The 16,260-nt window shown below is 42.1% G+C and overlaps 1 protein-coding gene across 1 annotated transcript in view; it reads left to right on the forward strand.

Moving 5' to 3' along the window:
- Nucleotides 1-16,260, forward strand: part of LOC126419117 (uncharacterized) — a 524,657-nt gene that overhangs the window by 283,392 nt on the left and 225,005 nt on the right. Inside the window, exon 4 of the mRNA XM_050086215.1 lies at nucleotides 3,148-3,252. Coding sequence (XP_049942172.1) covers nucleotides 3,148-3,252 — 105 coding nt within the window. The remainder of the gene's footprint in view (nucleotides 1-3,147; nucleotides 3,253-16,260) is intronic.

A 16,260-nucleotide genomic window follows, 5' to 3' on the forward strand; every position in this document is an offset into this window, starting at 1 on the left:
CCAATAGAAGAGAGACCAAGTAAATACATACATTCCTAATAGCGCGCGAAAAATTCGGGATCCGTCTGCAGTGTATTAACAGGATTACACGTGCGTAAGAATTAGTTCCCTCGTGTGAGCTTTCATTTATCGAATACCTCGTTTAGGTATCTCGACTCATACATGGTGTTACATCAGAAGAAGATCAAAGACGAGCAGCCTGGGGTTTTTTTCCGACAAAGGGAAGGGAATGTCATGGGTATGATACGCGAGTAGGGGTGGCAATCATTAGAACAAAGACGTTTCTCTTGCGTGAATACGTAGTGTCACTTCTTTCTGGCATGTCCGAAGGAATAGATAGCAAGCAGACTGATTCGCCTCGATGGGCAATGAATCCACCACTTTCAGTGCAGATGCGCAATTACGTTCGACCTCCTGCGGGAATGTTAAAGTAGCGAGCGCGGAGGACATACGTGGCGCTAGGTGTGAAAGTGGGTCGGCCGAGAGGCGTGCGGAGGTAGTGCGCACAATTGCGATAAATACCGTGTGCGGGTGGCCCAGTTGTTAACGCAACTGTTTAGTAAACCAGAGATCCCGAGTTCGAATCCTGGTCCGACACACATTTTCACTCGTCGGCACTGATTCCTCATAAAGTCCCGATGCAGCTGATATCAATAGTCCCCTTTCTTCCCTTTCTTTCCACTCCCCCCCCCCCCCTTCCCCCTTCAGCTTCAATTTACATAAGGGCGTTTCTCGTTGCGGCGAGATCTTTTCACGAAATATAAATCACCATCTTCTGAATGCTAAAATATTTTGTTGACTCTCACCTACGTGGGAGCAATGACCTTTAAGAAATAAGAGAAATCAGAGTTCGCTCGAAAAAATGTAACTGTTTTTCCCTCGTGCTGTTGTAGAGCGGAACGGTAGCGAAATAGGCTGAAAGTGGTTTGATGGATTCCCTACCAGTAATTATCACCTCTTCCACTTTTGTGTGTGACTGTATAAACACTCTTTCGCAGCGTAGTCCAGTGGTCCAGATACCACACTAAAATTTTTGTCCTCAACCATAACTGGCTGACTTATTTGGTTCTCGTATAGAACAACCAAGTGTTGAAATGCACACCAGTGTTCAAATCACCTTTCGGCCCACATGTGGCGCCTTCGTGGCTGATAGCTGTCTCTCACCTCTTTAATGTTACGGCGTTCACAGAAGTAACGGGTTCGAATCCTATTTGTGTAATTCAAAATAACCATACCATGCGTCAGCATCCTGCTTTAAGAACCAAAACTCTGTCAACTGTCTCGTAGACTGAGTGACACTTTTCTGTAAACGTCCGTTGAATGAGGTCGGTAATTTCAGCTACAACCCTGGCACTCTTTCACAGCAGTAATCTGTCTGCTGCGGATTTATTCTCTCGTTCACTTTCATTTCTCACTTATCCGTAATAACACAAACGCAACAGTTTGTTGCTCGAAACACAACATTCGAATACACATTTGAAAATTCATAAGAAGTCTGATAGGATGGTAATGGCAGTACATCTCCACTTTGTCCAAAATAGTAGTGCGGGCTTCGTACACCTTCGCAGACACACTCGTCGATGAGTTTGTGATTAATTTTCTGTATAAGCAGTAATATCGTCTCACTGAAGAACGATACTTCGAATCTGCAGAGGAACGCGTACTTAATGACCGTTTTTGACATGTTAAACCCGTGTGCCAGGCAGCGTTTCACTTCACAAAATACTCTACCCACACGTACGAACACATATCACAGCCCGGCACGAAACAATGATCTGCCAGTACTCTTGTTTTTCATGCACCATGAACACCCTGCCTTTTACCTTGCTAGATTAGAGCCCCTGGAAAGGAAAAGACAGGACTGAGAGTGCTGCATGCACAGCCTAGGAACTAATTCCAGCTCTTATTTTCAGTCTATCTAGAAGGTTAGCCCCACAACAACTCTCAATAGTGGTCATCTGGAGCCTGTGACTAGTGGATAAGCGTCATTGTCAAGTGGAAGCTTTGAATTTGCCAGTGAGGGCCTCAGTAGAGTTTATGCCATGGAAGACAGAGATCTACGTTAATTTTCCGGTCGGGCATACGGATTTCTTTCTTCACGTAGTCTTACTCTACAATCGATACTGTACCAGTACTCACACTTAAAAATGGCAAGTAAAAAGTACAGACAGATTGTCTTTTTTTATTCACATGGTTACTTGTAATTTGATGCAGTAGGTAACACAGTAATACACGTAAAAAAGCACCTCCGTCCCTGGTTCGTTTCTATACTGTCTTTCGTCTAAACGTAAGTTTTTAGAAACATCTTGATCAGTTTTAGGTCAGTGGGTCAAGCAGTAGATTTGTTTTGTTGAAGGATACTTTCTTCCTCTATCTTAGGTAGTCCTTTGTGTGTTGATTGTTGTGTGTCTCCTACAAAATTTTGTGACTATCCCAATTTTGATATTCAGCTGTAAAATTTAGTTTTAGTTGCTTAATTACTTCCGTGGTATGCAAATAAACACTAGAGAAATGCTACAACCCTGCTTTACAATTTGTTTTCAGGCTGCAAATTTTATGTCTCCATTTTATAATCAGTGTGAATAAATGTTTTGCCTCGACATCCGTTCAGAAATTCTGAAAAGTTATTGAAATTTACAGTCTCGATATCTATGTTCATAATGAAGACATAATGTTTTATTATTCTTTTTACAATTTTAATGTTTTACTTCTCGTCTGTAATCCACTTTATCTGGAAATAAACTGATTATTGTTCTGTTTTTCTTTTTGTGCCCTTTCCGAAAAAAACTATGCCTAGTACTGTGATGCTCAAAGTCATGTATAAATTGATTTATAGTGTGTGTTGCTAGTAGAAAATTTGCCATAATGGTACACTGGAGATTGTATGTTTACCTCCTCTGTACTGACGTCTCCTGAAATTGTTTTCCAAGCTTTTCCTACACGAGAGTAACATGTCATCAACTGTTCCGTAACATGAAAAGTTTTTCCAAAGAGACCTCTAAAACCAGTGAATATGTTAGTAGTGTAGAGTACCCAGTTTACTGGAGTTTAGGTTTAGTTAAATTTTGAATGCAAATAATATTGCGAACAGTCTTATAACAAAGGCAGATATTTTTCAGTACATAAGCGATTTTGTTTTGTTCGCAGCCGCCATTGCCCAGCGTCTGGCAGCGAAAGTGTCAGAGTTTGATCGCCAGGAAGAGCTCAGGTGGCAAGCCGCTGCCAACGCCGCAGCAGCCGCCGCCGGCCACGGTGAGTGTTTGAGACCCACAGTTCTCTCCAAGACTTTCAACTCGCTCTGTGTTCCTGCCACTGCCGAATGCACACATCTGCATTGTTCACACCCATCAAAGGTGACGGAAAATAATACTGTCCAACAGTTTATTGGCTTGGAGAATGAGATTTTCTCTCGGCAGCTATGAGTGTGCGCTGATATGAAACTTCCTGGCAGATTAAAACTGCATGCCATACCGAGACTCGAACGCGGGAACTTTGCCTTTCGCGGGCAAGTGCACTAGGAGACGAGGTACTGTCGGAAGTAGAGCTATGAGGACGGGGCGTGAGTCGTGCTTGGGTAGCTCAGATGGTAGAGCACTTGCGCGTGAAAGGCAAAGGTCCCGAGTTCGACTCTCGGTCCGGCACACAGTTTTAATCTACCAGGAAGTTTCAGTATAGTGGCTTGTCTGAAAAGCCGAGAATTGTCGGGGAAAGTGAATTTACAAGAAAAGTTAGGGGATTCAGGAAGAAGGGTTTTCTCTGATACAGCATTGCTGCTCAGTTGTCCTGATGATGGCTAATCGTGGCTTCTATCGTTTAACAGTATAAAGTTTTTGTGCTTGCTCCCATCAAAATAACAAACAACAAAAAAGCTCCATCAGTGTCTCTCGATGAAATATAATTTTTTCCAAATTCTGTGTTACAATGGGGTGAGTGTCGAGGCGGGGGGGGGGAGGGAGGGAGGAGGGGAGACAGATGAAAAGTTCGTTACCGAGTGAGATGGCGCAGTGGTTAGCACACTGGACTCGCATTCGAGAGGGCGACGGTTCAAACCCGCATCGGCCATCCTGATTTAGGTTTTCCCTGAATCCTGTTCCTTTGAAAGGGGACGGCCGACTTCGTTCCCCATCCTTCCCTAATCAGATGGGACCAATGATCTCGTAGTTTGGTCCCCTCCCCCAAATCAACCAACCAACCAACCAACAGTTCGTTGATGGAAAGAAATATACCGAGTCATTTTCTAAGAATTACTGTGAGTTTCCGTTTCGGAAACTGTCGACTGAGCGGTCACGCAGAGAAAACTGAAGAATTACATTGAAATGTAGTATTTTTACTCGGCTACCTTCGGCGCGCTCACTAGTGGTGGATTCTGTTTCCAGATCTACATGATTGTGAGGGCGACGGATGCAATGTGCGCGTGAAAACTGGTCTCAGGTTTTGAACTTTTCATTCGCTTAAAAACAAATATAGATTTTTGTTTTTAATTTTGTGAATAACATGCATACGGATGCCAATCTTTTGTAGATCAGCATTGAATATTTAGTCTTCAGTTCCGTTTTATTAATGTCATTGTAAAAGTAGTACCTTGCCGACTTTATCGCTGTTGTACCGTGAGTAAGCCTACCTTGATTCGAGGAAAACATTCACCGCCGCCATTGAGTTGTGTAGGAAACAACATGATGATGAGTGGCTTCGCCGTGCCGGCCGTTGTGACCGAGCGGTTCTAGGCGCTTCAGTCTGGAACCGCGCGACCGCTACGGTCGCAGGTTCGAATCCTGCCTCGGGCATGGATGTGTGTGATGTCCTTAGAACTACTTAAACCTAACTAACGTAAGTTCTAGGGGCTGATGACCTCAGATGTTAAGTCCCATAGTGCTCAGAGCCATTTGAACAGGCTTCGCGTGTACTGTCACGGCTTGGAACAGCGGATAAACAGGCCTCAGTGCTGTAAATCTGTCGCTAATTCAGCGCTCGACAACGACAATCGGAGAGCAGCGGTACCATCCAGAACTGGCTCCTTGTCCACCACCCCGTGAGTACACCACTACCAGGGCACAGAAATTGAAAGAAATAGGGCGTTCGTGCGGGGACGCTGCCGTTGGACGTCGAAGAATCTAAACGTTTCCCGCGGACCGATGACACACTGTACACGTTGGTTCATAATGACGGCGGGATACGAAAACCACATGAGGCGATGCTAACACCGTACTGTTCGGGCAGGTGTTGGGTGCTGAAATGTTCTTATATCCCGACTTCCGTGGAGTTGCGTCGGAAACGTTTATTTGCGGACCAGGAGTTGTCCTCAGTACTGCTGTACCATGACATGAGTCTAAAGAAGTGTTGGCATCACATACGGTCACGATAACGTTTCCAGCTTGTTCCTAGTAACGCCCGCCGATAATCTCTCGCATAAACAAAAGGGGATAACAGTTTAAAGTGAAAAAGGAAAAAATCACACGAAACATTACACTTCCAGTTTCTACGGAAAAAAATTTACATAAATGACTTCAATCATGTCCGGTCAGATTGGCCACTTTCGTCAAACAACATCTTAGGGATGGCGGTTATCGCCGAGGAAACCCGTTCAACTATACCGTTTTTTTTCCGTATCCAGTTTAACGTGACTGTTAAAACTTTTCAAAACAACGGGTTTATGAAATAACCGATTTTCGGTTTTTTATTGCTACTATTCTAGCAATAAACGCAGACATCGAACAAAGATTGAAAAGATCTGAGACTCCATCAGGCTTTTGCATTATATGTTCCAAGGTAGGTAAAACCAAGATATCAAAAAGTGGATAAATAAAAGAAAACGTATTGCGTATACTGTGCGTTCCTTTTCTTGAAAAAAAAAAAGTAATGACGGGTCGAATAGCACAAAACATTCACCTAATCGAAGATGACACTATTCGGAAATTACGAGTAGTTAGTGCTAAAAGGTGAAAACTGGAGTTTCGAAAATCTATTTTTCGTGGCAAGTTGTCCATTTCTAATGGCTACAAACAGATAAACATCTATGAGGACACAGACAGCATTTCAGCTATTTTTATTGTAAACTGTGAATGAATTGTTAATTTTTTAATTTATTACTGTTTCCATAACATCCTTGTTTATTTATTATCTCGTAGAAGTGACAGACACATAATAACTTATGTGTAAAATTTTAGAGTTTCCTTTAATTACTTCGAATGAAAAACCCGTTTTAATCGAATATATCTTTGCTTTTTAGAGAGAATTTGAAAACAATTGTTTTTTTATTGATATAACAAGAAAAATGCTCACCAAAGAATTCAAATGAACAATTTAGATAGGAGACAAAATACAGCATTTACCAGGAAAAAATACATGACACTTACTACAGTTTCAATAACGCATTAATCCATTGGGCAATATTTATGGCCACATAAATAGTCGTTCTTTAAAGTGTTGACCTGTAAATCGACTTCTTTCATCAATATCATTCGACGATGACACGAATCCTTCAGAAGCTACAGAACTTTCTACCAAACTCGACTCGAAAGAAAAAAAATTATATAAAAACCAAAAACTTTAGCGTTAGTGCTATGGCAAAGTGGTACATCGGTTTTGTATCCAGATATCAGGAAAAAATAAAAATACCTGCTATAACGGAGACCAGCCCAAAAATTATTCAGAACTAAAATTCCAGTATCGGTTTTAACCGGTCGATTTTTCCCATCCTCACACTGTCTCGCTGATGGATCTACGCTTTGCTATGAGGCTTCTGCTCGCTAAGTGCTCGCTTACTAAATCCTTACACTCGCCCACAACACCAGAAAATTAGTAAGGCGAATACCACACTCCGACCTGGTAACACACTTGCAAATTCCTTTATACTTCCTTACCATCTGAATATCTTTCTCAATATTTGAGTGTCACTCACTCCCGACTTCATACACGCATCTCGTAAAATACTACGCAAACCCCATAGCGCGGACGACTTGATTCCTAAATCGCCACGGGCGCCCACCGAACCGCTCCACGAAATTGTTTCAACATTGAGGCCTTCCAGCGCATCAGGCTTCTCTAACAGAATTCAGGCATTTCCATTGACCATTTTCTGCTGCTTGTAATAGCATTATTTAGAAAAGAAATATTTCTTACCAGGTTTACTTCCAACAGGAGCTGGAAAAGAGCTGTAATCTTGTGTAGAGTACTCGCCCCTAGGCCAAGACTGCAATCGACTTATAATGATTCCGAAAGACATGCTCAGTATTTCCAGGTTAGAGAAAGCCATCTTCCCCCGGGTACCGGAAATCGGCTGTGGTGTCCACAAGAACCAAAGGATCAGCCCAAGTACGCAGCCAGGAAACAATTTGTTACATACTCGTGCGAGGGATTTTTACGTTGGATGAAATGGGGCACCTGTTGCATCTGTCGTGGCATATCACTGCCTTACCGTACGATAACGTACTGTCCGATATCGTACATCCGTTTGCTTCCCTACGGCGTCCTACCTTCAACGAGACAAATCGCCAACCTATATTTGTCGAGTTGTGTCAGAATCGCTTGCGTGCGACTCCACATCGTGGGCGGAGGTAAAACCCTGGATTCAGAGTCGGGAGGACAGCAATTCCAATGCTAGTCCGCCCATCCCGATTTAGACTTTCCGTGGTTCTCCCAAGTCGCTTAAGGCAAATGTCGGGACAGTTCCTCTGAAAAGAACCTGGTTGATTTCCTTCCACGTCCAGAGCTTGTTCTCCGTCTCTTATAACCTTGTCGTCGACGGGTCGATATACCATAATCTTCTGTCCTTACTGGCCCAACATCTTTTTCTAGTCGGACCGAATACCGGTGGTGTGTATCACTGACGTTGATTTTCGGTATGATTTTGGAATCTGCACTGTGTTCGAAAATTACATATTACCTCGAGGAAAACGATTTATTGACACGCGGTCAGTACTGGTTCAGAAAAAATCATTTTTTTTGTGAGACACAACTAGCTGTTATTCGCACAGAGCTATCGACAGGGAATCTCAAATTGATTCCCTGTTTCTAGTCCCAGAGGGCTTGTGATACCGTTCCTCACAAGCGACTTCTAATCATATTGAATGTCTGTGGTGTATCGTCTCAGTTCTACAACTGGATTCGTGATTACCTGTCAGAAAGGTCACAGTTCATAGTAAACGACGGAAATTCATAGAGAAAAACAGAATTGGTGTCTGGCGATCCCTAAGGAGATGTTATAGGCTCTCTACTGTTCCTAATTATGTAAACGATTTAGGAGACAATCTGAGCAGCCCCCTTGGATTTTTTGCAGATGCTACTCTCATTTAGCGTCTAATAAAGTCAACAGAAGATCAAAAACAATTGCAAAATAATTTAGACAAGATTTCGCTTTGGTGCGAAAGGTGGCAGCCAACTGTAAATAATGAAAAGTGTGAAGTCATTCACTGGAGTACTAAAAGGAATCCGTTAAATTTCGGTTCCACGATTATTCACACACATCTAATGGGTATCAGTTAAACTAAATACCTAGACATTACAGTTGCGAACAACTTAAATTGAAACGATCACATAAAAAATGTTGTGGGAAGCCGAACCAAAGACTGCGTTTTGTAGGTAAAATACTTAGAAGATTCAACAGGTCTACTAAAGACACATCCTGCGCTACGCTTGTCCATCGTCTTCTGGAATGTTGTTGGGCAACATGGGTCCCTTACGAGATAGGATTGACGAAGGACACCGAAAAAATTCAAAGGAGCACAGCTCGTTTTGTATCATCGCGTAATAAGGAAGAGAGCGTGACGGAGATGATAAGCGAGTTGAGGTGGCAATCATTGGAGCAAGATCTTTTCACGAAATTTCAATCGCTACTTTCTCCTCTAATGCGAATATATATATAATCATTAGAGTTATTTTTTCCTGGCGCTAATCGATAGTCAGACGATAGAGAAATAGTTACAAAATGATTCAGTGAATCCTCCGCCAGGTACTGAGTGTATAGATGTAAATGTAGCTACACGTTCACGTCCTGTGGGATTGCTGTGTTACGATCTCCTCGTGAAACGTTCTAGTATTGTTATACACCCAATACCCATCGTTTACTCACACCGATATTCATCTCTAAGAATGATTGTTTTCAGTACTGCAACTGCTGAAAAATAGCTTGCATAGGATGAAATTTTAGTCAACATATTCTGCTGGTATGGCATTCTGGACTAACGTTTTGGTAGTGTTTTCTCATAATGTAACCTAATGTAACACTTTCCGTTTTTGTCAGCGCATGAACTTCATGAATAAGTGTTTGTCCCCCGTATTTGATTTCCTGTATCTCAATTGTAAGCAACCACTAAACTCCGTGTTCATCCTCAGTAAATCACGCCCCCTTGTCATCTCCTACCCAAGACGAAACTACGCACCAATATGAAGGGGCTTTTGGATAGAACATCGTTCCCCCAATATTGATATCGGATTTTCAAACTCGGAGCCGCTACGTCAAGGTGTAACTCTTTCGTTGTCTTAAGACTGTTGACTGTTTCTCGTTCAGTACTTCGTACGAAGGAAATATTCTTGGCACTGTTGCAATTCTAAGGTGGGACCTCTACGTGGCAATCAGGCATGCTGACTACAAAGTGGAATTAGTTGACGTCTACTGTATGTGCTACAAGATAAATTAGTAATATTTTCGCAGGCTAACTCTATAGTACGAAAGTAGTTCATGTTGTTCAGAGATTATGGAACACGTATAACAACTTACCAGGATCTCTGCAAGCTCTTCGTATTCTCATATATTTAAGCGCGTGTCACAGTTTTATCGAATGTGTATTCAAATCCGCTTGTTGCGAAAAATTATAAATAAATAAAAATGAGAGGCACGCAGATAACTAATTAACGCAAAACGCATGAAACAGACGGCTCCTGTCGGGACACACAGTGTAGATAAAACTTGTCTAACTCATTAACTGAATGCTGCTCAGGTCATGTTGTAAGAACTACCATGTCTTGGTGATACCGAGACTGGCACCGTTATTGTGAGAAAGCGCGTTCATACTTCGTAACGTCAATCCTCACTAACATTTCTGCCAATGACCTAGTTGAATACATCGTCACTCGTCAGATTATTGAAGGTAAGCAACGCCGACTTGGATGGGTAACCTCCTGATACGTTCTGTTGGTTGCTTTCCCTTTGCTTTTACAGCGAAGGGGAGGAGGGATGGTCATGGGAAGTTCCTAATAAGCAGCCGAAGTGGCTCATGGAGTAAGACAATGTGACACAATTGGTGGTCCGTCCAGATTGGGATGTTCAACTCGGCGGGCCCCTTTAGTGTTATTCGAGAAGAATTGGCTATTTGCCAGCGCCGGGTATCAGCCTCTCCATTCTCTCATCATCGTCATCGTCATCATCATCATCATCCAGGATAAACATGATACTATACTACTGACACTCACTGCAGTCAGCTACACTTACCAGGTACGCTTAAACACCCAACTTTTTCACTTCACAAAATAAGGCCAGAAAAACCTTCCGTTTAGGCAGCTGAGACTGCCCTTCGGGGTCTCCCAGCCAACAGTAGCATAGGAATTCACTCTTTTATAACAGCGATACACAGACAGCATCGGGATTCGAACCTGGGTCTCTTACATACTAGGCAGATATGCCAGCCATTACACAGCACAGTTACAACAGCTGCACGGATTACCCTAGTATGTCTCCCTCACCAATACAGATTCCAACTACCGCCTCAGCAGCAGAACCGGGTTCGAATCCCGGTTCTGGTACAAATTTTAATTCATTGCATCGGCTTACATCATTATTATCGATAAAGGTGAGAATCCACTGTGTTTGATTAATGCGAGTATATGACCTACACTTGAGCTACAGGCAGGATTAACCCCATTTTGTTCATTGCTAAGGTACTATACCAACATTGGAGAGCCTCAGCAATACTGATGTAAGTTTGGAAGGGGAACAGCAACGGGCTGAGGCTTGAGTTGGAGTTTGTATTGCGGAGGGAGACGTACTAGGTTAATACGTGCAACTGTGGTAGCAACAATGCCACAGAATAGGTGAAACTCTCGACAACTTCAGCTCTTGCTCGTCTGTCCCGTATCATTCCTTTCGTCACACACAGCCAGAACAAGGACTTTAGTTTTTCCTTAATCATTTTCCGATTGTATCAAATGCCAAGAACGCACTCCCTTACACTTCAGTTCTGTTAGGCATCTTTCAGTTTCAGAGAGGACCGCAGTGTCGTCCGTAAGAGTTTTTGTGGTTTCCTTCCTGATAAATCTCCCAGTTGCTCTCTGACAGTACCACTTACGTAGCGGATGAAAGTGCTAACGAAACTGTGGTATAACGCTGCCAAAACGTATGTGTTTTGTAGGTTCTTGTAATTACTAAACCACGAAACTGAGTGTCATTTTTCTGTGGTTGGATTTCAGCTCTCAGTAGCAATACGCGAGATGCTTTCAATCTGTTCTGGAAATACTGTCGTAGGACAGCTCTTTGTTCACTCATGCGCATTAGCAGCAAATATTACCCTCTTTGTTGTCGTTCGTGAAGGGAACAAAAAATAAATATACCCCGTCCTCTCGCTCTTTTTGCGGCGGACGATATGGCCCTCAATAGTTACCCAGCATTTTGCAATTAGTCGTAATTCGCCGTTTGGAAAATTTTTAAACATTTACCCGCCCGCGTGTACCTGGCGGCCCGGGCGGTCTTATTATTAATTTTGGCGTCGGCGCCGGTGATCGGCCGCGGTGGTCCCGCGGCCCCCGTGCGCCACCGCCCCACCCCCTGCGCCCTTCATAAAATATTCAGTGAGCGCAATATCGCGGCATTTTCCAGATTCCGATTTCATCTGCAGCCGCTCCCTCTGAAGCTGCAGCCATAACTGGCATATTTTGCGCAATGCAGGCGCCGCGAGCCGCCAAATTAAGGCCGGAAATATGCACCTGCAAACTATTTGTGCGATGCATTCCTCCTGAAAATTGAAATGTAATCGCGCCCCCGCTACCGGGACACTTCGGCAGCTGCGTTCTCTTTTTATCAATGGCGGTTTTATTTTTTTTCGTCTTTGACGTCACAACCGAACAGTTTTATAAAAAGTAAATTCGTCCTAGTGACCTACAAAAATTAAAGATTTTTAGAATGTTGGATCGAGCGCAGAAACAGCCAGGCTGTGGCACCGGGCAATGTGGCGCGCTGGTTGAAACACAGTTCTCGTATTTATGAAAAATTGGTCCAAATAGCTGGCCTGTTGTTCTGAGTTAGGGTTTCAGCAGTTTTCCCAAATCACAGTGTGACAGCTACGGTCGCAGGTTCGAATCCTGCCTCGGGCATGGATGTGTGTGATGTCCTTAGGTTAGTTAGGTTTAAGTAATTTTAAGTTCTAGCGGACTTTATGACGTCAGGAAATTAAAGAACGGTTTCCTGCAACAAGATAACGGCTGATTTCCTTTCCCTATAGTTGCTCTACAGCAATGATTTCCAACTTTTCTGAGACAGTCACCCATAAGTGCAATCAAATATTAGCTGGAACCCCTGCTCCCACGCATCTTCACCTCTAGCATCATCAACGTTACGGCGTAATTATGTTTTATAATGAAAAATAATTTTCTTTGAACGCTTACTTTTAAAAGAAGGAAAAATAAATATTAAGTTATTGTTGGAGTTTTAAAAGCACGAGCTAATGACTCATTGATAAAGTTTGAACTGCTTATTTCAAACACTTTTTTTTTTTTTTTTTTTTTTAATAGAATGATGAAGCAACTCTCAGTGCATAGCGAGTACTGTCTACAACTCCTGAGAAAAGGCTGATTGTTTTGAGATTAGACACTTGTTACAAGACATACTTCCTCTGCACCGCTCCTTTCCCTGGTAACAGTTACTTCAATCACACCCTCTATCCCAATTTAAAATCAATCAAATTAAAATGTATAGCCTATTATAATTACTATTCGCATATCACTTGATTGCTGGACTCCTTATTTTTATAGTGATAGAAACTGGAAGACATCAGGATGTCAGTGCCATTTGTGCAACTACTGCCACCAATAATAATAATAATAACAATAATAATAAGTAGTAGCCATTATATAATTGCGTATCGGTCGGCTCAATTATCTTTTGCAAAGTGAAGAATAAAGTAATAGCTGGTTCATTGCAATAACTACCTGTACTCGCAGCAGACGTTTTTACGAGATATTTAAGAATATGTCATCTGTATGTGTGCGTGTAGTGTGGATGGACTATCTGAGAAAGATGTTTTTCGTACTTTCCTCTCATAACCTGCAACTTCCAACGCACTGTGTACGCATTAATGTTAGTATTTTTTTTTAAAAAAAGTTAGTTGGTGGCGGCTTACTAATCGATGTTACAGTCTTGCGAAATAGTGATAATAGTAATGATCTATGCCCCTCCCGCCAGAGGTTCGAATCCTCCCTCGGGCATGGGTGTGAGTGTTGTCCTTAGCGTTAAGTTAGTTTAAGTAGTGTGTAAGTCTAGGGAACGATGACCTCAGCAGTTTGGTCCCTTAGGAATTCACACACATTTGAACATTTGAGTAATGATCTGTAATAGCCGGCCTGTGTGGCCGAGCGGTTCTACGCGCTTCAGTCTGGAACCGCGTGACAGCTACGGTCGCAGGTTCGAATCCTGCCTCGGGCATGGATGTGTGTGATGTCCATAGGTTAGTTAGGTTTAAGTAAATCAGATGTTAAGTCCCATAGTGCTCAGAGCCATTTGAACCATCTCTAATAAATTAGTTAGTTTCGTTAGCTAACCACAGTCGAACCGTTTTGTTTTTACTTCTACGAATATTTTAGTTTACTATTCCTGGGGTAATTGACCACATGATGAGAACCATTGATCTACAGGGATGATTGTTCGGGTGTTGTACAGTAGCTAACCTTCTTTTCCTTTCATTAGACGTAAATAATGAAATTGTCGTCCAAGACAGTCGTTTCCCTTTTTGTGCTCTGCTTTAACGACCTACCGACATCAGAATCGTTAGAGATAGCACGTTAGCTCAGTTGGACAACGAGAAAGCAAAGAAACAGCCTTGACCGAAGAAAACGAAAATTTTTCTCATGAAGTAAAACAGGAACCAAAAAGAGCTGGATTCAACAAAGCTGAACAGGAATTCGAACAATGTTTCTTCGGATTACACGCGCATCATCTCTTACGTTTCGCCTTTGTGTAAATTTTGATATTAAGTAAGCAATGGATTCAAGAAAACCGGTTTTGGAAAGTTGTTCCGTTAGTAGTTGAAATGGTTTAAATAGCTCTAAGCACTATGGGACTTAACATCTGAGATTATCAACCCCCTAGACTTAGAACTACTTAAACCTAACTAACCTAAGGACATCACACACATCCATGCCCGAGGCAGGATTCGAACCTGCGACCGTAGCAGCCGCGTAGTTCCGGACTGAAGCGCCTAGAACCGCTTGTCCACCACGGCCGGCTGTCAGTAGGACCCTATTTTCCTGTTGGCTGTGAATGGGTCCGCCCTGTTACACATTGTAACCTGTCTTTTTCGTGATAAAGTAGTGAGAATATGCTTGAAAAAATCGTTTTATTACAGGTGGTATGTTAGAGTATCAGTATGTCACAGGGCAGCCAGCACATAACGTCTTACAGATGTTATACGTGTCAATGTAAGATGAAAATATGCTTTTAAAATAAGTGCAAGGCACTTCAAAATGAATGTAGCTATTACAACCGGTTTTTCTAATTAATGCACACCGATACCTCGATAAGAATTACAGACAGTGTAAAAAAAGTTCAAAATTTCTTTCAGCAGATTGAAGCATCCAGCCATGCGATATGGAAGTTCGAGATCTGAGAACTAGGCACCCATTGATTGTCCGCGGCTCGTGGTATAGTGGCTAGCGTTGCTACCTCTGGATTACGGATTCCCGAGTTCGATTCCCGGCCGGGTTAGGGATTTTCTCTGCCCGGAGACTGGGTGTTTTGTGTTGTCCTCATCATTCGTGAAAGTGGCTAGATTGGAGTGCGTACAGATTGGGAATTTGTATGGGCGCTGATGATCTTGAGCGTCCAACAAACCAAACATCATAATCATCATCGCCCATTGATTTCTTTTTGTGGGTTTATTTGGAAGACCTTGTGTATGTGCCTATTTGGCCTAAACGATTCCAGGACTCAGAAATGAGCATTTCTAATATCCTCGTGTCAGTGATTCCAAATATGCCTCAGAATGAATCGGTGAGATGGGTTATCGCTTAAATGTTGACCTTGTGATTAAGGAGAGTCATACAGAGAACCTATAAAGTACGCAAAACAAATTTTGAACTTTCTTTTACATTGTCTGTAACTCATACCAGCATATCGCGAAGCATTGAATAGATACAGCCGTTTGTAGTAGATATATTCATTTTGATTTGTCCTGTGTTCAAGCAAAATTATTCATGTTTCATGTGCGTGTCTTACGTGCAATTTTTGAACAAAATTTCCGATCTGTAAATAAAGAGCAACCTTGTCTGACACCCTGATTCACAGGTTTCATATCTGAAACTGCGACACCTGTTTTAATAATTATGTATTTTTGTCTGTATACATATCTTCCAGAACCTTTATGATGTGTTTAGGATAATCTCGTTTCTCTAGCATCTTACCCTACAACAACATGTATATTGCTGAGTAGTGGATGACGTTAGTATTGCAACTAATATACTGTCACTCGCTCTCTTCACTCTCACCGTCACATGATGATGATGATGATAACATTGTAACTTTGCAATCACTGTTTGGTCCTATCGGTGTCATGCCGAAAATTGTCCGTGATCAGTGCTGTCTGTTTGTTAGGTACATCCTATATAGGTTTTTGAAGGCTTTGTTTGCTGTCTCGTAAGTGTCTCATATACCTTGTTCATAGTGGGCGACTCAGCCATAAATTTATTAAGCAGGTGGTACACTTTCCCCCGTACGTTATACGTATTTGTTTAGACTAATACTTCTTTTCACAGTTAATTTCGGCTTTTTCAGAGTAGAAAACGGTACTATTCATATGAAAAAGGCAGCACTTCAACATGATGTGCTCCATTTGTTTTTGATTTACAAGTTGTACTGTTCTTGATGGTTTGGCAGGTGGTTTATCTACTATCCCCCGAAATATCAAGAAAGTAAAATTTCTAAACCCAAACGTACAGAATCAAATCGTGTGAATAGCCTGCCATTTTAATGTATGTGTCACTTTTATATAGCTTAACATTCGATAAGAGCTTAAAAAGGCGAAACTAGTGGTGAAACAAAGAAAAAGTCTAAATAAAAACAGC

This window comes from Schistocerca serialis, chromosome 9 (genome assembly GCF_023864345.2).
Source record: "Schistocerca serialis cubense isolate TAMUIC-IGC-003099 chromosome 9, iqSchSeri2.2, whole genome shotgun sequence".
Taxonomy (NCBI): Eukaryota; Metazoa; Arthropoda; class Insecta; order Orthoptera; family Acrididae; genus Schistocerca; species Schistocerca serialis.